Source organism: Suncus etruscus, chromosome 3 (genome assembly GCF_024139225.1).
Source record: "Suncus etruscus isolate mSunEtr1 chromosome 3, mSunEtr1.pri.cur, whole genome shotgun sequence".
Classification (NCBI taxonomy): Eukaryota; Metazoa; Chordata; class Mammalia; order Eulipotyphla; family Soricidae; genus Suncus; species Suncus etruscus.
In genome coordinates this window covers 37634525-37657841 of record NC_064850.1, presented here as the reverse complement: position 1 = coordinate 37657841, position 23317 = coordinate 37634525, and the positions used below count along the sequence as shown (strand labels likewise).

The window sequence follows — 23317 nt, the reverse complement described above, 5'->3', positions numbered from 1 at the left end:
CCCAGTCCTACTTTTCTACAAAGGTGCCACACTGGAGGAAATGCCCTGAAAGTTGAGAGACTCCCCATCCCTACCCCACACACACACACACCCTGCTGGGCTGGGAAACCTCTTCCTGAGGCCAAGGGACTGAGTGGGCACTGTGTGCCTGTAGAGATCTGGAGCACCGCGTACATGGAGCTGAGGTTCTACTAGGGTTTTTCTAGGATTATGAGTCTCCAGGGCAGAGCCCCAGAGCCTGCAGACCCATTCCCATGGACAGTGCAGGAACTAGGCAAGATTCTCTTAGGAGTGTGAGAAGTCTGAGCTGCTCTGAGACCAGCTTAGGAGCTTGGTCAGTTCCCGGTGAGGAAGGTTTGGGATCTTCCTACAGACCGCCACTTTACAGGACTTGGGAATCATGCAGAGCCTCCTTGTGCCAGATCTGGTTTTTCAGTCAGACTGTGCACAGGGACCCCTGCTGGCCCCCCTGGCTCCTCCTTTGTGCCCCCGGACACCTTGACCCTTCAGGGCATCTAGCTTTCCCTGGAGCAGCGAGCCTTGTGTTACTAACCTTCACCAAGCCCAGCTCCTGCCTTGTGTGGGTCAGAGAGGATTTGGGGACCTTAGTCCTGTCCCTACAGGAATTCAGCAAGGGAAAAACACATCTGGGGGAAACAGCAAGTCCCCAGGATTCCAGGGCAACACCCCAAGACTGTGAACCAATGTGCTGTGTTACTGGATCTCGAAAGTTCTTCAAAGGCAACGAGTGTCTTTCCCTATTGGGGTTTTTCTCAGAGAGGCAAGAAAGGGACCCCATAATCCAGGTACAGCAGCCAGAAATCTCACATCCCAGCAGAGAAGACAGGGCAGGTGACTGGATGCATCTGGGGCACGGCTCCTAGTACACCCTGGCTACCTTCCATTCTGGAGAGCCAGATTCCAGCCTCTTCACACCTTGAACGGACCTGGTGGCAGGGAACTGGAGAGCTCTTATGACGATGCTTCATGAAACAAGGAGATCCAGGCTCTGTCTGAGCTCCTTCTTGCCCAACCCCCACTACATTCTACAGCAACTTGAGTTCAGGACCCATTTTCCTTTGCCTGTGTCACAGAGCTCTGGGTCTGCAGAAAGCCAGAGCCCTGGAACCAGGGTGCCTGTTGCAGGGGGGCAGGGGTAGAAGCGTGGGAGCGGTGTGGGCCTTGCCACCTACCTACACATCAGAAAGGATGCTGAGGGGCTGGAGCAATAGCACAGCAGTAAGGAGTTTTTGCCTTGCACGTGGCCAACACAGGACAGACCTGGTTTGAATCCTGACATCTCATATGGTCCCCCGAGCCTGGCAGGAGCGACTTCTGAGTGAAGAGCCAGGAGTAACCCCTGAGCACTTCCGGGTGCGACCAAAAAACCAAACCAAACCAAAAAACCAAACCAAACCAAAAAACCAAACCTGGGGGTCTCCTGCTGAGACCCCCAGGAGGAGACCGAATGCACCTACCAGGGCTGACACTAAGCGGCCTGCCTGCCCCAGGAGGGCCAGTTCCAAGAACCAACCTTGCTAGTTTCCCATGTTGGGGTGCCTGCATGTGCTTGGGGTTGTTCCACCCCCTGCTCTGTCTGCAGGACTCAGTCTGGGACCCAAGAGCCGAAATTCCTGGACTATCTTCCTGCATTCGCCTCCAATGCAGAAGCCAAGACACTGCTTAAGAGGGACCCTCCTCAGGAGTCCCAGTGCCTGGTGGGCCTTCTGTTGGCTCAGGGGGTGGGGGAAGCCATCCTGTAGCCTCATATGCCTGGTGACCCCCAGAGCATCCCCCACTTCTCACTCTAACCCACAGGTTGGGCAGAGCCTGGACTTGCTGAGTCCAAGAGATGGGGATGTTCTAGGGGTGATAGGGAGCCTGACTTGCCCCAACTCCATTTTCTCCTTCACCATCCCCCCTCCTCCAGATGCTGGCGAGGGAGGAGTCCAGCTGGGACACACCACCCTCCTACCCTACCCCATGCAACCATCACTGCTGCTCCAGGTGTGAGAACTGTAAAAGAAACATCTTTATTCTTTAAAACCTTCTCACTATTTACAGAGAACACAAAGAACCAGCAACTGAGTGCAGATTTGGGGTGACTGGAAGTACCCCGAGGTACAGCAGGAGGAGAGCAGGCCCTGCATGAGGGCTTGACCTGGATGGAGAGGGATGGACAGAACTCAGCTGGGGAGGGACGAAGCGGCCTCATCCTGTGCCCCATGTGCACAACCTGGCTGCCTGCGGGTGCCAAGGGCTCCCCCCTCCACCCCCCTGCTAGCTAGAGGTAACCAAAGACATTGAAGACATTGAAGGGCACGGCAGGCCTGGTGGGGATGGGCTTCAGCACCAGGGGTCTGTATACTTTGGGGCCCGGGCCAGCCACGTCCTTGCGGAGGTGAGTCAATCCCATGGGAAACTGGGGGCTCTTCCGCCATAGGCCCAGGCTGGGAAGCGGGCTTGGGGCCAGGGCCTCCGGCGGGCCAGTGTAGATAGGCTGTCCATGGCACTGGAAGGGGCAGCAGCTCCAGGTACCGGCCCTGCTCACCAGTGACACCCCGCCTGGCATCCGCAGGGGCTCCCGGGCCACTTGGGCCCTGGGTGAGGGGGCAAGCTCAGGCCTCCGGCATTCCAAGCCCTGGCAGGGCTTCTTGCCCTCATAAGGAAGCCCCTCCGGCCCAGTGGGGCAGCTCGGAGGGGGCTGCGGCTCCTCCCAGAAAGAAGCGGGCAGCTGTCTCTTCCGCATGGGCACCTGACCCGGCTGGGCGTTGTCGGGGTCCGACCCTGGGACACCAGCTCTGAGGGTGTCCTCCGGGTAGAGGGGCCCCAGAGCTTGCTCCAGGCTGACCCCTACGCTTGCAGAGGCAGAAGCTGCAGAGCCTGGGTTGCTTTCCTCTGGGGGTGGCCTCCCAGACCGGTCATCGGGTGCCCGTCTGGGGTGTGGCTCTGGGCCCCGGCCAGGGAGTCCACGGGGCAGACGCGAGTATTTCTGGGAGAAGCGCTTGAGCTGCTTCTGCAAGTACTTGCGGTGGTCCACGGAGCGGCGACAAGGAGCAGACTTGTCCAGGGCCGCCTTGATGTCGCTGGATGCCAGGTTGACAAAGTTCAGCAGCATCTTCACGTCACTGTCAGAAGCCATCACCGGGGGTTCCTGGATCTAGGCTTTCCATGAAGGGGCTGGGGTCCACAGGTGGGTCGAGGGGCTGCCAGCTCAGGCCTAAAGGGTGAATATTGGTGGACTGAGTACCACGGAGAAGCCACCACCTAGTGTTGTGCCCACTGTGACCCACAGAAGACATCTGGGCAGTGAAGAACCCATGTATTTGACTCATTCAAGTTCCCTTGGTGGGGGCAGAGTCAGACACAGAGACCCAGAGGGTGCAGCACCCTTGTACCTAGAGGAAGGCCCAGCTACAAGTGACATTGCAGGGACCAAAACCCTGGGCCACCCATGCACACATACCCGGGTCTCCCAAAAGTCTGCCAAACTCGCACAAATTGCAGCCAAAACTTTCCTTTTCAGGGACCAGAGCGATAACAGTGGGTTATCGCTGTTATTGCCTTGCGCAGTGGACCGGGTTCTATCCTCAGCATTCCATAGGGTCCCCCAAACACCACCTGTCGTCCAACCATGAAGCCCTGAGCACCACCGGCTGTGGCCCCCCAAACCAACAACGTTCTTCCTTTGCTGCTTCTCTCAAGCCAGGCCAAGTCCCCTATGCCCATGCTGGTGCCACCTCGCCTCCTTCCTCCTTTCCTTTCCCCCCCTCCTCCTTCCATGCCCATCCCCTGCAGGCTCCACACAGCATTACCGCCCCCCTTAGTGCCCATGCTCCAACCACAGTGCTCTCTCGTGCAGGGCGGCAGGCAGGACCCCCTGTCTACCATTCAAGCTCCAGCCTGCTTGGAGGCTGATGGCAGGCTGCAGGGCTGCTATGGGGCTCCCGGTAGAAGCAGCTGTTGCAATTTCATGCCTGCCCTGGCCACCCCCGCAGCCGCCCTGCTTCCCTCCTCCCCATCACTCCCCCAATCTCCCCCTGCTCTGGCCCAGCCGCCCCATGCCCCACACCCAGTCCAGCTGGGCCACCACACGGACCCAGGGTGCAAGCCCCGGGCCCCCTGCCAACCCCGGCAGGGTCACTGCCACTCCTGCAGACCTGGGCCAGGCCCGGCACGGCCAGCTGAGGGTGAGCTCTGGGTTCCGGGCGTGTGTACACGTCGTCCGTCGGGCTCAGTCGGGCTGGAAGCAGCGGGGCCAGCCCTCGAGGGGGCTGAATGAAGGGCCGGCACCCGGAGCTGGGGGGGCCCTCAGGCCAATCAGGAGCGCCTCTCCAGATACAAAGCATCCCAATCAGGCGGCAGCGCCCCGTTCCCACATTCTTTGCCATCACAAATTGTCACCATGGGGACCATCACAAAAAAGACAGCTCCCAAATGCAATCGTTTTTATCCCCCCTCCAACTAAATTTTCGACTCTGGTGGTGGTGGTGGGGCTGGCTCTCAGCTAGGCCTCCAAGCCCCTCCTCCCCTTGACCTCAGTTCTCTGTTTTCTGGAGGGGGGGAGGCATGAGCACATGTGTGTGTATGTTGTATATGTGTGTGTGCTCGCCTGTGTGTTTAAAAAGTCCAACACTGAGAAGGGACTGCGCCCAGAAAACACGGCTTGCAGAAGTGCTCCAAAGACACCGACCAAGCCCACAACTGCTATGGTCCAGTGCAGACAGACAATCGGACGGGGTAAGCCGCTGGAGGTGGGGGCTGTTTTCTGCCGCCCTTGAGTGTGGAGTGCCTGGCTCTCTCCTCTCTTCCCTCTCTCTCTTTTTCCTCTCCCCATGCCCGCCTTCTCCCCCCACCTCCACTCCAGGCCTTTGGAGGGCCTCGGAGGGCCGCTGGCTGCCGGGTGAGGTAGCCCCAAGTGAGTGAGGCAAGGGGCTCCCTAACAAGGGTCTGGGATATCCATGGGAAGGAAGCGGAGCGCTCAGGAATCTTGTCTTTATGTTTGCTTCCTCAATTGAGCCGCACAAAGCCTGAATTGCCCATTCAGTGCGGCTGGACAAAAGGCTGGCGTGGCAGGGTCCCCTTGCATTTGTAGTCAAACAGTTAGGGACTTAAATCGAGTCGTCATGATGGAGAAAGAGGTGGACAAAGCCCATAGAATTGCCATCAGCAAACATTTTCCTGTGTCATATTAGCCAGTCTCCATGGCTCCCCCTGGCCCGGGGACAATGGCACAAGTTTGCACACTTGGCCACTGTCACCGTGCCAACGCCGGCTGGGCCGCAAGCAGGGCCGCGCCAAGTGAGCGAGCCGGGAGCTGGCCACAGGCCCTGCCCACCAACAAGCCAGAGGGAAGGTGAGCCCGTGGGCAGAAGGCATGGCCTTGGGAACAGCTGATGGTTTCCATGCTGGGTGGTGGCAGAGCCCAGGTGATGCCCATGTCTGTCTTCCTCTTCCTCTGGCACCTTCTCTGCATCAGACACGTCTAGGGAATGATATGCCAACTATCACCTTGACACCACTACGGGGAATGCCAGAAGCGCCTCTTACTGTCAGGCCCACAGACAGGGCTGTCATTCCATGATGACTATGCCAACCTGATCTGCTGCTACGGGTTATATGTCACAGACTCTTGGTTCCACTTCTGAGTTGAGGGTCCCTGAGGGCTAAAGGAAGGGTGTGGAGATGATGGCCCAGTCCAAAGCGACATTCCACGCCTAGCTCTGAGGAGGGGAGCACCCCCAATTTTCCAAGCCCCTCTCCAATGTGGGTTGGCAGTATAAACCGTAGAGGGCACCCCTTGGCCCCTCCCATGGTGGGTGTGCAAGGGAGCCAATGGCGGCACATGGGGTGAACCATTCAGCACACGGGCTCAAGAGGAGCCCCCCATCTTGTTGTTGGCCCCCACTCCAGACACCGTCCCTCCCTCCGAGACTGTGCTGGAGCATGGCCTTGAGCAAGACTGTTCCTTTGAGAACCTTTCATTAACATCACCCTGAAGTTTTTCTAAACCACAAGTGGGGAAAGGATCAAGGAGGGAGAAAGAAGAAAAGAAAGGAAGGACTTCGAAGGGGCGTGGAATGGGATGCAGAAGGGTCTTGGGAACATTGTGGCCAGATATGTACCAGCATGTTTGGGGGTGCCCACCTGGCCTAGTGTGTCCACTCATGCCCAGCCTTTTTCACCTGTCCTGCCCCTCATCCCTCATCCCCCCCAGCCATAGGCAGCTCTTTTGTGCTTACAGACTCTAGATCCCCAAGTACCAATTCCCAGCTCTGGGCTGCTGGAGTAGATCTGAGGGCTGGAGGGGCCAGGAAGATGCTGTGAGACCCAAGAAACTGATCCAGCCACTCCCCAGGCTTCAGAGGCCTCTCATGGGTCTCCTGTGGACCGTGCCTTCCGTGTAGACGAGTGGAAAGGCCAGCGGGATTTGGAGTCAGACATGGTCCGCTGCCTTCTCCTAGGATGTAGCTGCGACTGCCGGGTGGCCGGGCTCCCTCTAGTGGCCGACTGTGCCTCAATCAAGAGGCAAACCTCCACCGTCTGATTGTTGGTGGCAATTTGGGGGGCTTTTCTGCCAGGCCTCTTGGTGATCCTCCAGATTGGCCTTCCACCAGGAAGACCCCTAGAAAGCTTCCCACCAGCTACTAGACCCATGGTCGACCCTCCTCCATCTGGTTACAGATTCAAATTTATGTTTCGTCTCCTTGACCTGACACAGAAATCCCTTTGTGATGGATCCCTTCTGGGCATCCAGCAGTCACTTCTCACTAAATGTTTCTAAATTATGTACTTGAGCCATCCCACCAACTTGGATATTATCCCATGTCTGGGAAATGTTCACATCTCATCTCTCTCTCTCTCTCTCTCTCTCTCTCTCTCTCTCTCTCTCTCTCTCTCTCTCTCTCTCCTCTCTTCCTCTCTTCTCTCTTCCCTCGCTCCCTCATCTTTCCCTTTCTCCAGGCCTCTTCTGTTCCTCTGTCCCCTCTCCCTTCCTCCTCTTTCCTTCAATCTCTCTTCTTCCTCTCTTATCTCTCTCTTCCTTTCTCCCTACCTTTCTCTCTCCCCTCTCTTTCTTCTGCCCTCTCCCCCCCCCTCTCTCCTTCCCTCCCCATCTCCACCCAGAGTCTCTCTAGAAGGCCCAACACTGGCTCACCTAGGCCCTCCAGCCTCTAGACCCACCTCATCACAGAGTGGCAAGAACAGGAAGGCCTGTGGCTGTTCTCCTGACCAAGTTCCTAGAGCCTGAGGATATGCAGGGGAAGTGACTTCCCCAATCACAACCCTTCCTCAGTCAGGGGTTAAGGAGAGTTCTGTGAGGAACAGTGTTGAGGGGTTCAGGAAAGTTCTGTGAGGACAATATAAGGGATCAGGGAGCTCTGAGAGGGACAGTGCTGTGATGTTCACTGTAGGAGGAACATTGCTGAACTGAACTGGAGGCTCCTCCCTTCCCAACCATCTTCTGTTGTTGCTGCCACAGATTCTTCCAGAACCTTCCATATGCCCCAAAACAGCACATGGCCACAGGCTCTCTCAAAGATTGCTCCTTCAGTAATCAGGACTCTGACTAGAGAGGACATGGCATGTTTGTTTAGGTTAACATCTTATACCTCCCCTTCAGCAGGCAAAATAACACCTCAACTGTCCTTGAATCCTCAAACTCCCAAAATGCCCCTACCCAGCCTGTCTGGAACCTTCAGACCTCACCCACTTCTGGAATTATCTGAAGACATGACAGAATGGATCAGGAGGCTTCATGGGCAACACATCCTACTGACCCCAAAGAGGGATGCATGTAGTGGATGATGGGGTGCATAGAGAGTGTGTTTATCCCACCTTGATGTGGTGTAAACCAGCTAAAGGACCCCTGGGAGTCATGTGGAAAAAACTGCTCTGGGCACTCTGAACTCACATGTATTTCACTCTCTCAGATGCTTGCTGGCCAATGCTTGTTGACAGACTGAGGAACAGATCACAGAGGTTGTGTAAAAGTCATAGTCTGAAGGTGATGTGAGCCTGTGTTAGGGCCTCAGAGAAAAGCTTGGGAGAGCCCCTGAAATGAGTAATGGAAAAAAAGTCTCCCTGACATATCAAGACTGTACATGGGGAAGGATGGCCCGATTTGAAGTCCTAGGAGGAGACTGTTCAGTGCTCAGCTTGCCCAAGTCCACGTACAGTTATATACTAGGTGTGTAGAGGGACCCGTGGGAAAGCCCCATAAGGAAAAGGCACTGTTCTAATGGGGTCTCAGGACCCCACATGGGCCACCACATCAGGACAGCCATGAAGAAAGAGGGGCCCTGGCAGGGGGTAGTGGTCCCCCCGGGAGCAGGACCCAGACATGATAGATGAGCAAGGCCAGTGCTGGTGCCACCTGCTGTCCCCGCCTGATATCTGCAGAAAGTGTGGGCCAGGTAGATACTGTTTTCCTACACATGTTTAATGCCTGCTGACCCCACACATTGGCCCTGTCCCCTCTGTCTGGGACCTTTAGGCCCAGGGACTCAGATGTGGCCTGGCCCTGGAGGCTCTGTCTGGGTGACCCCCAGCTCAACAGACCCACCCGGGCTCCATTGGGCACGTTGACCTGGACTGCAGGTGGCCGATCTCCCAGATGCTAGTCTCAATCCTTGAAGAGCTCAGACACCCCTGCAGGCCTGCAACAGTCCGGGGCAACCTCACTGGGTATCAAGAACCTGTGGTCATAGCACACCATGCCTTCAGACATCAGAAGCTCAGTGGAATCATCTCAGCTGGCTCAGCCAGTTCCTGTATCTCCTGCTGATCAACCAGGGTCCCCCAACCCATGTGTCTCATCCTGGAACCAAGCCTCCTGAGCATCAGTGTCCTCTCCCCCATAGCCAAGTTTTGCCCCCTCCAGCAGGTCCAAGGTTCCCTGTTTTGTGGTCACAATCATGTCCCACACTGCCATGCTTGTTTGTGTTTTGGTCACACCTAGCAGTACTCAGGGCTTACTCCTGGCTCTGCACACAGGTGCTTAGTAGACCATATGGGATGCTGGGGATCGAACCTTGGTTGGCTGTGTACAAGGCCAGTGTCTACCCTCTGTGCTATTGCTCTGGCCCTGCCATAATTGTTTAAGGGGTTCTAGTGAGGTGGGCTGGGAGGACCTTTTGGGGTAGCTATGCTGGAGCCTTGTAACCCTGAAACATGTCATGAACAATATTGTAAGTCATGGAGCATCAAATCAATAAAAAAAAATGAGTCACCCCTTGCTTTCTTGGGAGCCACAAGTGCTCAGGGCTTACTCCTGTCTCTGTACTCAGGACGGGATTACTTTGGGGACACTATGGGGTGCTGAGGATGGAACCTGGAATTAGACATGTGCAAGGCTAGTGCCCCGTTCACTTCTCACCGTTCTCAAACAGATAATAAAGGGAAACAGAAAGGTAAGACACCCAGGAGATGATCAGGTATCCCTGGGGGCGATGGAGTCCTTCTGCCCTCTTGGCTTTGGGACTTAGGGCCAACACATAACCCCAAGTTCTCTTTCCCCTTGAGACCGGAGTGTCCAGGCTGAAGGTCATTTGAGGGGTTCAGGAAAGGCAGAACTGGGGGTGGGGATCTGGGGGTGGGGACCCCCATGGTGACCATCTGCAAGTCTGCACTTATAACCTGAACTGCAGGTAGGGCTGAGCCCCCAAATGCTGGTCTCAAGCCTGTGTCTCCAGACCCCTAGAGCTCCACCCCCCACAGAAGGAGCCCCACTTACACAGTTCCGGCCTGCTGGTCACTTGTCACAGTCAGTCTGCTCTAGTCCAGGTTCCTCTTCTGTAAAATGTAAAATCAGGTGTAAAATGTAGAAGCAGGTGCTATAAGGGGAGGGGGAGCAGAAGAGAGTCTGGAGGTGTCTTCCTGGAGAACCCCTTCCAGCTGTGACCACTCTTTCTATGCCCTGTGGGCTGGGTCTTGTTTGTATCCCAAATCCTGTGGTCCAGAGAAGAGGGAAAACACTTAGGGTGTCCTCAGGACTCTCTCCCCCTAACTCCCTCTCCTTCACACCACTGATCTGACTTCTTTCTGCCACCTGCCTCACACTATCACCTGGAATATGCCCCAGTGGCCTCCGGGATGCGTTTCTGGCCTGGCCAGGAGAAAAAAAGTCCGTTTAATCTCAACTGCCAACTCGGGTTTGATTGATGCTGCCTGAGAGGCAACATTCTAAGGCTTCTCCCAACTGCTGAGCCACTAGTGATGACTGGGGGTGGTTAGGGAGGGATCAGAGGGCCTGGAATCCAGAGTGAATCTGGAGTGTGAAGCCTGGGTTTTTTTTTTTTTTTTATTTGACTCTTGAGACCACTACCCCCACAAATGAGATGGTGCTTTTTCTTCGAGAACTCAGAGCCAAGCATGGTCCAGAGTTCATGGACTCAACACAACAGTAGCAGGGCTGGAGTGTTCTTTGGAAAGACAGAGAGACAGGGAGAAGGTGAGGGCAGGAAGCCATAGGAAGAAAGGCGGTGCCTCCTCCATGTATGCAGCTGGCATGCAATAAATGCACAGAACAGTGGGATGGGCTGAAACACCTGTTTCTTTCAGAGCTCCCCACTCTCTGGAAATAGCAGGTGCCTCCCCAGCCTCCCCAATGCTCAGCTTTGCCCTTCAGCTCTCCCTTGACCTCACACACTCTTTTTTTTTTTTTTTTAATTTTTATTTTTAATTATGAGAACAAGGGTGCAAAGTAAGAGGACAAGGTAAAGTTACAGTGGAAGGACAATCACCCAAAACATAATTCTCAGAGGTCCCCTTGCTGATATATTAACTTTGAAATTTCAGCCAAAGAACATTAAGATAAATAAGACAGAATCCATGTACAATTACTTTGTCCCTCAAGTCCCCAGATTGTAACACATTATAATATTTCTTAACAGTACACAAGGCAATCTAAAGCCATAAAAATTACGTAACTCCTTAAACATTACAGGCATAGTATTTTCTTACATTTCCATATACATGCATATTAGCTTAAGTTAACCTCAAATTTTAAGTGAGTTCTTTTTAAGGATTAGAGTCAAAGGAGCACAGTAAGGATGGTGTTAGAGTGGCAATTGTTGTTTGCATAGGCCCACCAAAATATGAGGAACATGGAAAGAAATAACCTTGGCCTAAGTACAAAGAGACCAGACCCCTGAAGTTTCCTGGCACAAGACCAAGTCTAGGCTCCAAGCAAGCTAGATCGTCCAATCCAATACATTGTCTGTAGTGCCAACACACTTTTATTTTTCACACAGTCTCTGTTGTTGGTATCATGTTTCTGTATTAAAGATCCTGGAATCTGCATATCTTACATTGAAGTCAGGACGTGGAGCATCCTCTCCTTTCACCTCACAATCAAAGGGCAATGCAGGGAGCCCTGTCCTGTAAGCCGGTCGTTGTTGTTGTTAAGTCTTCTCAGTGTTAAGGGAAGTCTCTTTTGAGCAGGTTGAAGCCTGAGCAGTGTAGGTCTTCCATGGTAGAGGATTGCTTCCAGGTGATGTTATAGACCAGCCTGGATGTTTCGGACCTCACACACTCTTAGGGATAGATGTGCGTGAAGGAGAAAGTGGGACCAGGCAGCACCCTGAGAACCCTCGACCCCCCCACGAGTGCTCCAGGTTCTTTCTGAAGATCTTTTTATCCTCAGCAGATCATGGAGGAATTAAGCATGGGAGCTTCTGAGGGCAGTATTCAGTCCTTTTCACTAGGCATTCTGAGAAAAAAGCTCATGGAGACTGAGGAGGCAGCCAGGCAGCAGAGACTCTGAGGTTTGGCTGTAGCCTTTGTCTGTCTCCTAACAACACCCTCAGGTGTGGTTCCCTCTACCTCTGCTTGGGTCCATCAGCTGATCTGCAGGACACCACAGGGACCCCTTCAAGCTCCAAGTCACACAGCAGTTATCTCTCTCTGCCCACAGAGCCTGCCTGTCTGCATCCATGTGAGGAACCTGCCAACTCGGCTGGGCACTGGCATGGCTGTATCTGAGTGATAAAGCTCTGTGAGGCCACAAGTGTGATCCTTGGACTGGCCCACATACCTAATGATTTACTTTTTTAATTAAAATATTTAAGCACCATGATTACAAACATGTTTGTAGTTGGGTTTCAGTCATTAATAAAAGACACCCCCACCTTCACCAGTGCAATCTTCCCCCCACCAATGCCCCCCATCTCCCTCCTCCCACTCTTCCTGCCTGTATTCGAAACAGGCATTCTATTTCTCTCATTTACTACCATTATCACGGTAGTTGTCAGTGTAGTTATTTCTCTAACTGCACTTACCACTCTTTGTGGTAAGCTTCATAATAATTATTTATTTTAAATTTTACAAAGACCAACCAAGGTGGATGCCTTTTTTTAATGAAACCTTGGGGGATGGAGACAGGTCCCCACCCCCTAGATGGATGATGGGCTGAGGGGTGATTGGAGGAAGAGGAGAATGTAGGTACCAAAGGTGGGAAAGGAAGGGCCTCTTAAGCAGGACCCGGCCATCCTGGCCAGTATGAAAAGCTGACTGGAAGAGGGGGGGCTCTGCCGTGGAGTGTATGAGGTCCAGGGTGCACCCCAATCTCTTCTGTCCTGTACTTTGCTCTCCTGGGCACCCCCCCCCCATTTGTCCCAGCCTGGCTGCCTAGTGCCTGGGCCCCGGGACTCTTCCTGGGGTGTCTCTGTGTTCACACCTTAACAGAGCTTTTCACTTGTCCTCGGCCCCTACTTCTCAGAACCCCATTTCTTGGGGATCCCACTTCTCCTCAAGCCCCTTTATTCCATCTCTGATTATCAGCTCTCTCCTTTTGGTTAGTCAGGCCCAACCTTGGTCATCCGGACACAGCTTTGCACTCAGTGTTCTTCCTACATCCCTGCTCAGAGTGATCCATTCCCTATGGTCCAGAGCTCACATCCGGGACCCACCTACTCCCAGGCACCCACCTGACCCAAGGAACTCCCAGAACCCATCTCACCCAGAGTCCTCTTCTGTTCCCTCTTCACCCAGAATGCTCCCCTGCTTCCACCTACACTTAGAGTCCTTCCTTCCCTGCATCCACCTCATCCAGAGTGCTTGCTCCCTGGCACCCACCTGCAGAGTGCTCCCTGCATCTGGCTCAGCTTTCCTGGGTCCTTCAAGGTCTATGAGCTACTGACCTTTCTGGGTTTTTACCTGAGACCCTCATCCCTCTTCCTAAGATTCTCTTAGGGTTTAGTTAGCCATGCCCACCACCGTGCAAAGACCATAGGTTTGGGAGAGCCGAGTCACCCAGAGAGAACTTACTTTGCGCTGCTTTTGCAGCAGACACCAGGGGGCGCTCAGAGCCTGAAGCACTTTAACTGTGCTCCTGGACCATGTCCTGCTGACCCCATCCAGGCCTCTGGGCTTCTGGCCCTGCTTTCCTTGCTGTGGCCCTGCCAGGTCCCCTGCAGACCTTCAGTCTGTAGAAATGCCCATCCTGGGTCCATCTTCATGTTAGAAAGGCCTCATCATGTTCACATTTTAAGACATTCAGAGAATGTGATGTGTGTATGTATGTATGTGTGTGAGAGAAACAGATGGCATGGTATGTTGGTATGTTAATTGTATGGTATGTTAACTGTTTACATGGGACCACATAATCCTTCAACATAGAGGAGCTTCTGGGTAATAGCCCATAACAGGATATTTAGATTTTTTTTTTCTCCATAGCACTAACTAAGCTTAGTTAGAATCATCTTTTAAAATATTTGGAGCCAGAGAGATAATAAGTACAGAAGTCAGAGTGCTTGTTTTGCACATGACTGAACCAAGTTTGATTCCCAGCACCACATATGGCCCCCAGATCCCTGCCAGGAGTAAGTCCAAAACACCACCAACTATGGCCCAACACAGACACACACACACACAGACACACACAGACAGACACACACACACACACACACCTACCTGAAAACTTTATTATAAAATTAGGCCAGAGCAATAGTTGGATAGGGTGTTAGCCTTGCATGGTGGCTGACCCAAGATAGAGTCCCAGCATCTCATATATTCTCCCGAGATTGCTAGGAATAATTTCTGAGCACAAAGACAAGAGTAACCTCTGAGTACTGCCACTTGTGGCCCCAAAACACAAACAAAAGGATGGATATGTGGAGGCTGGAGAGATAGCACAGCGGTAGGGCATTTGCTTTGCATGCAGCTGATTCAGGACAGACTGTGGTTCGAATTCTGGCATCCCATATGGTCCCCCGAGCCTCCCAGAAGTGATTTCTGAGCATAGAGCCAGGAGTCACCCCTGAGCACTGCCGGGTGTGACCCAAAAACAAAAAACAAACCAAACAAACAAAAAGATGGGTACAGTGAGTATTTGATCCTTTGCATCTCAGGTAGTCCCCAAAGCTAGGAGTGATTCCTGAATGCAAAGCCAGGAGTAATCCCTAAACATTGCTGGGTGTGGCCCCAAAACAAAAATCAAATAAAATAAAAAGAATCTTTTCTCAAGGGAGCTTATACCCCCATCCTCTTTTTGCCCCCAAGATCAGAGTTCCATCTGAGATGAAATGTGACTCTCAGCCATGTGGCATATCACCTGCTTGAGTCCTTCTCCAACTGAACATATCTGAAGCAGAGTCACCGAGAGGATTAAGAAAACATGATAGACACTAGAGGGAAAGCGTGGGGTCAAGGGGTTGACTAATTTATGGACAGAAAGTGTTGACTATCCTCTCCACTGGATATTTATTGTTCAGCAATAAGTGGTCATAGAAATATGGGTAGGTAACAGATTCTTTTTTTTCTTTATTTTTATTTGGGGGGGTTATACCCAGTGATGCTCAGGGGTTACTCATGGCTATATACTCAGAAATTGCCCCTTACTTGGAGGACGCAGGGAGATCGAATCCCAGTGAGCGCACAAAGCAGATACCTTACTCCCTGTGCCACCACTCCCTTTCTTTTTTTTTCTTTATTGTTTATGTTTTTAATGCATTCAGGGGATACTCCTGGCTCTGTACTCAGAAATCGCTTTTGCAGGCTTGTGGGACCATACGGGATGCTGGGGATCAAAACTGGATCTTTTCCAGGTCAGCCGAGTACAAGGCAAACACCCTACCACTGTGTTATCACTCTGGCCCAAACATTCTTTAGTACTAACTAAACTTAAGGGGGTTTATAATTTTATAAGGGAATGTGAGGAATGATGAGGTTGTAGGTATAATTTCTGGGTATTTTCTTCCTTCAGGGAAGGGTAACAATAGGAGACAGTATACAAGGGCTCCCGCCCCAGGACAGTCCCTGTGTGGCATGGACATCCTGAGAAGTTTTGTTAGGAGCCCTTCAGTTTACTACCTTTTCTCAGAATCCATGACCCCTAAAGCTTTGGAGTTTTTCCATCACTGATTTTTCTTCCATGTAGCTTTCTACAACAGTCACCCACATGGAGAAGCCCCTCGAATGCCACCACTCCTGCGCTAGCCCCTATGAGCTCTAATATCCATGGTTCCCCTTGGACATGGGTGCTATTGGTGACGCCTGACCTTTAACCCTGAGTGACCCTGCACAACCGGCCAGGAACTGACACCTCTCCCCACACATACGCTATGACAGCATCCTCTGGATAAACCACTGCAGAGAGGAGGAAACTGAGGCACAGCATGGTTCTCCCTGGTCCAGGGAGGCAGCAGTTGTGTGGTCTGAATTGGGGCCAAGTCTGGGAGCTCCTCCCTCCTCTCCTCTTGCATCTTCCTATGAGTACTGGAACCTCTGTGCTCCTCCCAACTCCTTAGGTTGCCTCAACCAAAGGTGGGTGTGGTTGAAGTCCCCCAGCCCCCGTTACTCTATTCCTAAACCGTCAGGCAGACTGAACCTTGTAGAGCAACTGTTTTGGGGGACTGTCGAGCAACTGCTCAAGTGATTCTCCTTGAGGTGAAAGCTTGAAAGACACTGCTCCAGGGATGGGGAAGGACATTACAAAGAGGGACACCATCCCCCATGATCAATAATCACTCTCAGGCTTGACTCTGGGCTGTTCCTCCTCCCTCACAGAGAGTTCTGGTCAAGAGAGATAAGATCACTTTTACCATTCGTTGTGTTGCTCCCAAACATTCCCAATTCCCAATGTTCATTTTTAACTTCTTCATGTCCCCTCCTGTCCCTGGCTGCCCATCTCTGGTGTCCTGGGCCCTGCTACCCTGCACATTATCCCAGTTCCTTTTATTCTACATAAGCATCATTGGGATGGAATCAAGCCTCTCTGGTCATCAGCCTGGGACCCATTCTTTCCTGGCCATCGGCTGGGGAAAATATCCTGGGTTTCAAAAGCACCAGGGGGACTGAAGTTGATCCTTGCTGGTCAACAGGGTTAGCACAAAAGTGCTAGGTAAGCTGAGGTACTCAACGCTGTGGGTGCACCAGGATGTGTTCTGGCAGAGGCTGTGGGTCCTTGACAAGCCCCTGGCTCCTGAGTGGACACGACTTCCAGGAGATGCTAGGGCCTCACTGACCATGACACCAACTCTGTCCCTCTGGTCCCAGATATCCCAGGACCCAAATGTTTTTTTCCAGTGATGGGAATGCCTTGGGAACCAGGAATGGCAGGGAGGGTCCATCTGTCCTCCCCTGTATCTACTGGGTGGCCAAGGATAGGCACTTAACCCCTCTGAGGCCCAGAATCTTCTCTGTGTTATGCCCGTATAAGATGACATCCAACTATCAACCCCAGGGGCCAGAGTGATAGCATAGTGGTAGGGCGTTTGCCTTGCACGCTGCCAACCCTGGATGGACCTGGGTTTAATTCCCGGGATCCCATATGGTCCCCCAAACCTGCCAGGAGGGATTTCTGAGCACAGAGTCAGGAGTAATCCCTGAGTGCCGCCAGGTGTGGCCCAAAAACTAAAAAAAAAAAAAAAAAAAAAAAACCTAAAAAAAAAAAATTAACCCTAACTTCAACCACAACCCAAAGGTGTGTTATCCCTCCCCAGGCCAAATGATAATCTTACCTAATGGTGAGACCCTCCCATAGCTGGGAGGGGATCTGTGGTTGGTAATTTAAGGGGTTTCCTGGGGGAGATTCAGCTAGAGAGGCTCAGCAGGAAAGATTCAGCAGGAGGAGGAAGCAGGATGCGGAGAGGTGAGACAGGATAGACGCAGGGCAGCTGAAGGAGGCTGCTTAAAGGGTTAGCGGAGAAGCCATGTAAGATATGCACATGGTGACTAGGGCCTATTAGTAATAAAGCTTCATGTCTCCTGAAATATGACTGCTGTGGATAATTTTCTCACCAATAGTTTCCTCAGACCCCACAGGTCAAAGAAACTGCAGGTACCTAGCCTGGCTGAGAAAGTCCTCACCATCCATCCACCATCATCCAGCACCATCTAGAACTCTTATTAATTTAATTAATACTTCAAAGGTGTTACCCCAATTTCCTCCTTCCTTAAGCCTCTTCCTTTGATATGTAAAGCCCACTGGATAGGTACTTGTGTCTCACTCTTGACCTTCCCTCTCCTGGTGGATGGATATTAGTATAATAAAGAAAAGTCAGTTTTGGCTTGGTGCTCAGAGGTACCACTAGGCTCCATGGCTCTCTCCTGACTGGCTTGGCTTACTATAAACCAGGGGCTACCCTGCTTATTCAGACCCATCCCCTAAGGTGTTAGAAACATGGCTGTGGGATGGTCTTACAAACTCGTGTGTTTTATTTTACAATGCCCCTATATAAGGGTGGAACCTGGGGTTCCTCCCTGCCCCTTTTGTGCTCCGCATCTCCCTCCTTGAAAACTGCTCAATCCCCTGAATCCTTTATTCCTCGGAGGAGAAACCTGAGAGGTGAAGCGAAGGGCCCAGAATGTTCCTGGACCAAATCAGCATCCCTGGGCCTCTTCCTCCTTCCTCTGACTGAGATGAATCACAAGTGCAGCTCAACCTTGGACTCAGACTGCCACAAGAGGGCGCTCTGGGACTTGCTCAGCGTCCTTGGAGTTTCTGAAGAGGTGAACTCTGTTGACACTGATGACAAGTTAGTTACAAGTTTCCTTCTGGATAAGACCCTCCACCTCTGGGGTGGGGTGGCATGAAGGTGGATGCCTGCTGCTCCAGATATATGTCCTCCTGGGTGCAAGGTCATATCAATATGTGTGAGCCCCCAAACATGTTGTGTCTGCAGAATCCAGCTCTTGGTGGGGATGGGGGGTGGTCACACGCAGCCGTGTTCAGGGGTTACTCCTGGCTCTGTGCCCAGAAATTACTCTTGACAGGCTCAGGGACCATAGGGGTTGCCCGGGATTGAACCCCAGTCGGTTACATGCAAGGAAAACCTGCTGTACTCTCACTTTGGCCCTTAACTTTTTTTTTTTTTTAACTCTTCACCCCTTTTGGCAGATCCAAGCCTGTGATTGATTCTGAGTCCCCAAACACATTCTCCTCGAAGACAGTAGGATGGAGCCACACTCCCAACACAAGGCAATGGTAGAGCTCTAGGGGAGAGGTCAGGGGACCTGAGAGGGGCTAGAGGTCTTTGTCCAGTGCTGAGCAAAATAGAGTGGGAGGGGTTCGGATGTCCCTTTGCTATCCAAGGAGCAACAGAGGGACTGCCAATTGCAGCTGCAGGCTGGAGACTGAGATTCTAGACACATCCCGACCTGGACAGTCTAGTGTCTCATCCAATTCATTCCTAACTGAAATACTGCATGTCAGAAGACTTGGCTGTGAACCCAGTGCATCAGGATGTGGAGACTGAGATGGATTTAAGCATGGCTGAGATGAGGAAACCTTTCGATCAGCTTGGGGATGGGCATGTTGACAGGCTCAGTTAAGGCACAGAAAGAGCTCTGATCCCAGTTCCACTGGCAAGAGTCCACCCTGAAGAAAGGGAGGCATGAGGGCACCCCAAGGACATTTCCAAACATTTGTGCATCAGCGGGAAGAAGCATCAAGCAAGCACAAGACCAGCCAGAAGAGCAAGAACTGGAGTACCAGGAAGGGTGTTCTGCAGATACCTGGTGGAGGGCAGAAATTTACATGAAACCTACAAGAAATTTACAAGGGCCACCGATTCCTCCCCATCCAGTGCTGATCTGATCTCACCTTTCTGCACAACAATATGGACACTTCTTAAAAAGCCAGTAATTGAACTTCCATACAACACAATCCTGTGGATCTAATCCAAGAGCTCAAAAATCTATTCAGAAAAGACATTTGCACCTCTATAGTCATTGCAGCACTGCTCACAGTTGACAGCATCTGGGAACACCCCAAGTGTTCCAGAACAGATGTCTGAATAGAGAAATGATGGTCCATTTACACAATGGAAAACCACTGGGCCATCAGAAAAGATGAAATCATGCAATTTATGGCTACACGGATGAATCTGGAGTTTCTTGTTCAGTGAAATTAGCTAGAAGGAGGACAAACACAGAATGATTCTCTCGTGTATGGGATATAAAGAAACACAGTCAGGGACTAACACGTGCCCAAAGGCAACAGAAACTGAGAACTGGTCTTTAAGCGGGGAGTTTGGGCAGGAGGAGGACTGGACTAGGATGGGGCAGAACACTGGAGGGAACTGGCCATGCTGTGGAAGGGTGTGGTGAGGTGTAGAATTAAATAATTAATGATGGAGCTGGATGGTGATGGGACGAATGGAGGGACCTTTCTTTGCCATCCCAGGCCTCGTGGCTCCGCAACCCCCATTCAGCTGGTGGGTCCCAGGTTTAGGTGAATGGCGGAATCAGACTCATCCAGAGACAGGCATTAGGAAGCATCAGTTTTATTCATACCCTATCCACCACATGTGTGGTCAATCTCAACCATTTATTTATGCATGCTATCCTTAGCTTGCCTTGCGTCTTAACTTGTCTGGCCATGTCTTTTCCTCATACCTTTCCATGCTGGCAAAAAAGGGCCTCATCCCCTTGGTCAAAGGCCTTAAGTTACCTTTTCCCAGACCCCTCCCAGGAAATAGGAGGGTTCTAGCAGGTGATATCCGCCCATGATGCCTCCCATAAATGGGCGGGTTTTGCAGGTGGTTACCTGCAAACCCGGGGTGGAGTTACAGTGAGGGATTGTGTTAGGCATAAAACCCTGACATTGATAATATTGTAAACCACAGTGCTTAATTTTGTTTGTTTATTTCTGAGCCACATCAGATGGTGCTCAGGGGTTACTCCTGGCTCTGAGCTCAGAAATCACTCCTGGAAGGCACAGGGGACCTTATGGGATGGTGAGGATCGAATCCAGGTCGGCCACATGCAAGGCAAATGCCCTACCTGCTGTGCTATCGCTCAGGCCCCAAGTGTTTAAAATTTAATAAAATATAGGGACCAGAGCGATAGCGCAGCAGTAGGGAGTTTGCCTTGCACACAGCGCGGCGTCCCATATGGGCCCCCAAGCCAGGAGCGATTTCTGAGGACATAGCCAGGAGTAACCCCTGAGTGTCACCGGCGTGGTCCAAAATTAAAAAAAAAAAAGTAAATAAAGGGGGCCGGAGAGATAGCATGGAGGTAGGGTGTTTGCCTTTCATGCAGGAGGTCATCGGTTCGAATCCCGGAGTCCCATATGGTCCCCCGTGCCTGCCAGGAGCAATTTCTGAGCCTGGAGCCAGAAATAACCCCTGAGCACTGCCGGGTGTGACCCAACACACACACACACACACACACACACACACACACGTAAATAAAGAGAAACAAAAAACATTGGTTCTTGAAAAAAGAAAAAGAAGAACAGAATTCCACGGTCCTCTGACATCTTCTGGGAAAAAAATGGAAAAGAGAGATAAAGATTTGAAATCAAGTATAATGACCAGGGACATGGGGTGCCACCTGGGTATGTGGGTGATATGATAATGAACAGGAAGGGGTTCAGAGTCTAGACCCACTAGTCATGGTATGGACGCATTTAGAGCCAAGAGGATTTCCAGAAATGGAATCTAGCCTTTTGGCTGATAAAATGGGGAAACGGAGGCACGTTTACTTTGATTCAAGACAGATTCAAATAGGAGAATTCCAGACTTCTAAGCACGAATTGAAAGTTCACCCCTGTCTGCCCCCTGGGTCTTAGAGCAATTGGAATCACCCTGGTCTAGGAATGAATGGAGGAGCTTTGGGAATTGGCATGGGGTCCGCCGCGGCTTTCCTCCCCCTCCCGGCAACCCCTCTAAACCTAGCAACTGCTTGCAGTGCCTAGGTCCGCCACCAGGTGACCCCAGGCACCGCCAAACTTCAGGGTCCCAAACACAAACTGATGATCTGAGAAGATTCAGGTCTCAAACGCCAGAGGTGCCAGAGTCCAGGGGGTTAGAGGGCAGGGCCCACATGTATCCCAAGTCTCACCTGACTCACCTATGAAGTGCCAAAGCCTGGCTGGAGTGATCCAAGACAGGACCCAAATATAGGCAGGTTTTATGTTAGTCTCACCCACATGGTAGAATTTCCATTGTTCTGAAGAATTAGTGTGACTACTTGGGAGGACTAGATCCTACCAGCGAGCATGGGATCAGATGAGACCAGGCAGTCAGTGGCAGGAAGGATTCTGTCACATGGCGGTGAAGGAATAGCCCCTGGGTGGCGCTAGGTACAAGAAGGAAGAGCAGGGGAGGAGGAAAGGAGACCGACCAGGACTGTTCTGCAACTGGACAAGGGGACTAGGAAAAAACAACAACAACAACACCTCAATGCCGGGCCAGAGTGATAGCACATTGGGTAGAGCATTTGCATTGTACACAGCCAAACCTGGGTTTGATCACAAGCATCCCATATGGTTCCTTGAGCACTGCCAGGAGTGATTTTTTAGCACAGAGCCAGGAGTAATCCTAGAGCACTGCTGGGTATGACCCTAAAACCAAAACCAAAACAAAACAGAAAAAGGAGGCAGGAGGCTGCTGACTGCCTGTGATACTCGGGTATCAGGGTAGGACTGGGGTGAGGCAAGGGGGATGGGACAGAGCACTGGGGGCTGCTTCTAAAGGTTCTCACACTGTTCTGAAATCATACATGGAAACCCCCTTGGGCCTGGGAGAGAAAGGGCCACATGCAGGGTTGCAGGGTTGCTCCTACCAGTATCCTGCAGCCAATAGAAGAGAAGCAATGGGCAGGGGGAGCTTCAGGGAGAGTCGGTTCACAGCGCTCGGGGTCACAGAGATGTCTGCAAACCAAATACCTGAGTACTTCTAGGTCTCAAGTCTCCGAGGCATCAAGAGGAAGGCTGAGTGGATCTCAGGAGCCACAGTGCTCCAGCAGCAATGCATTCTGGGACCAAGCACTGGAGGAAGAGAAAGTGGTCCTCAAATCTTTTTCCACCCTCCAGTCATTCAACAAATACAGAGGCTCTGTTTCATGAAGGAGCTCAGAGATGGTTCAGAAGCAAGCTTTTCTCACCATCCTTCTGCAGAGCAGGGCAAATTAGGATGGGGTGACCCAGGCTCCTACTGCAAAAGGCCAGAATGAGCCCTGAAGCTCCTGTTCTCCATTGCACCCCGAACTCTGCAGCCTGGGGCCAATTCTGTTCCTTATCTCAGTTTCCTCATCTATACAGTGAGGAATATTCACGGACAGACAGCACAGACCCAGCAGTCCCATATCAATGGCAGATTTGGCAAGGGAAGGGAGTTAGATGGGCCCTGTCTGAGATATGACAAATGCCCCACCCCCAAATCTAAAATGCCCCTTAAGAATCTGAAATGCACCCAAGTGCTAGCATCATCCGGTCAGCCTGCCCGTTCCTTCCAGTTGAGTTTCAGCCCCACAGCATGGAGTCCATGCTCCCATGGAGTCCCAAAAGGCAAGAGAGGTGTTGAGTCTGGATGTGGCTGGAAAGAACCATGTGGTACCCCATGGATGGGACCAATTGGAAGAATGCCCCTGTGGAGGTAGTTAATTGAGATCTCCCCACATTCCAATCCCTGCTCCCTCACTTTGGAGTGGTCCACCTGCCCCTGCATTGTCTTTGCTGTTCTGACCAGGGCTGATGCTCTATGGAGCCCTTGATTACTGCTTTTCACTGGCTTCTAGATTGTGGGAAGGGAATCAGGGTTGTTGGCCACTAGGATGAGGGTGCTTATTCACCTGGCTCTGTGCTCACCATGGACAGCAGCTGCCAGCCACCCACCTATGTTTTTCAGCCCCAGAGGTGGCCAAGCTCCTAGGGGTGTCCTCCCTGGGGCATGGGGACATCCCTTGTGAATTTACCCAGGGTGGGGTAGCCTGCAGGTTTGTAAAGTGCCTCCCTCTGTCCTGTTCATCTTCTTCTGGTCAATGTGCCATTTTTCTGACACTGATTTTAAGATGCGTGGTCCATACTCACATGGAGCCTCAACAAAAGGTGCTGACTGTAGTGAGATACTTCCTGTCCTATGGCAGCTTTTCC

The 23317-nt window shown here is 51.9% G+C and overlaps 1 protein-coding gene and 1 pseudogene across 1 annotated transcript; one reads left to right on the top strand and one right to left on the bottom strand.

Annotated features, from left to right (window-relative positions):
* Window positions 1–2284: 2284 nt before the first annotated feature.
* On the bottom strand, window positions 2285–3328 carry FAM181A (family with sequence similarity 181 member A). Its single transcript, XM_049769893.1, has one exon. The coding sequence runs from the start codon at window positions 3140–3142 to the stop codon at window positions 2285–2287; it is 858 nt and encodes a 285-aa protein (XP_049625850.1). The 5' UTR covers window positions 3143–3328.
* Window positions 3329–19946: 16618 nt separating this feature from the next.
* LOC126004270 (U4/U6.U5 tri-snRNP-associated protein 1-like) overlaps window positions 19947–23317 on the top strand; it is a 78391-nt pseudogene continuing 75020 nt past the window's right edge.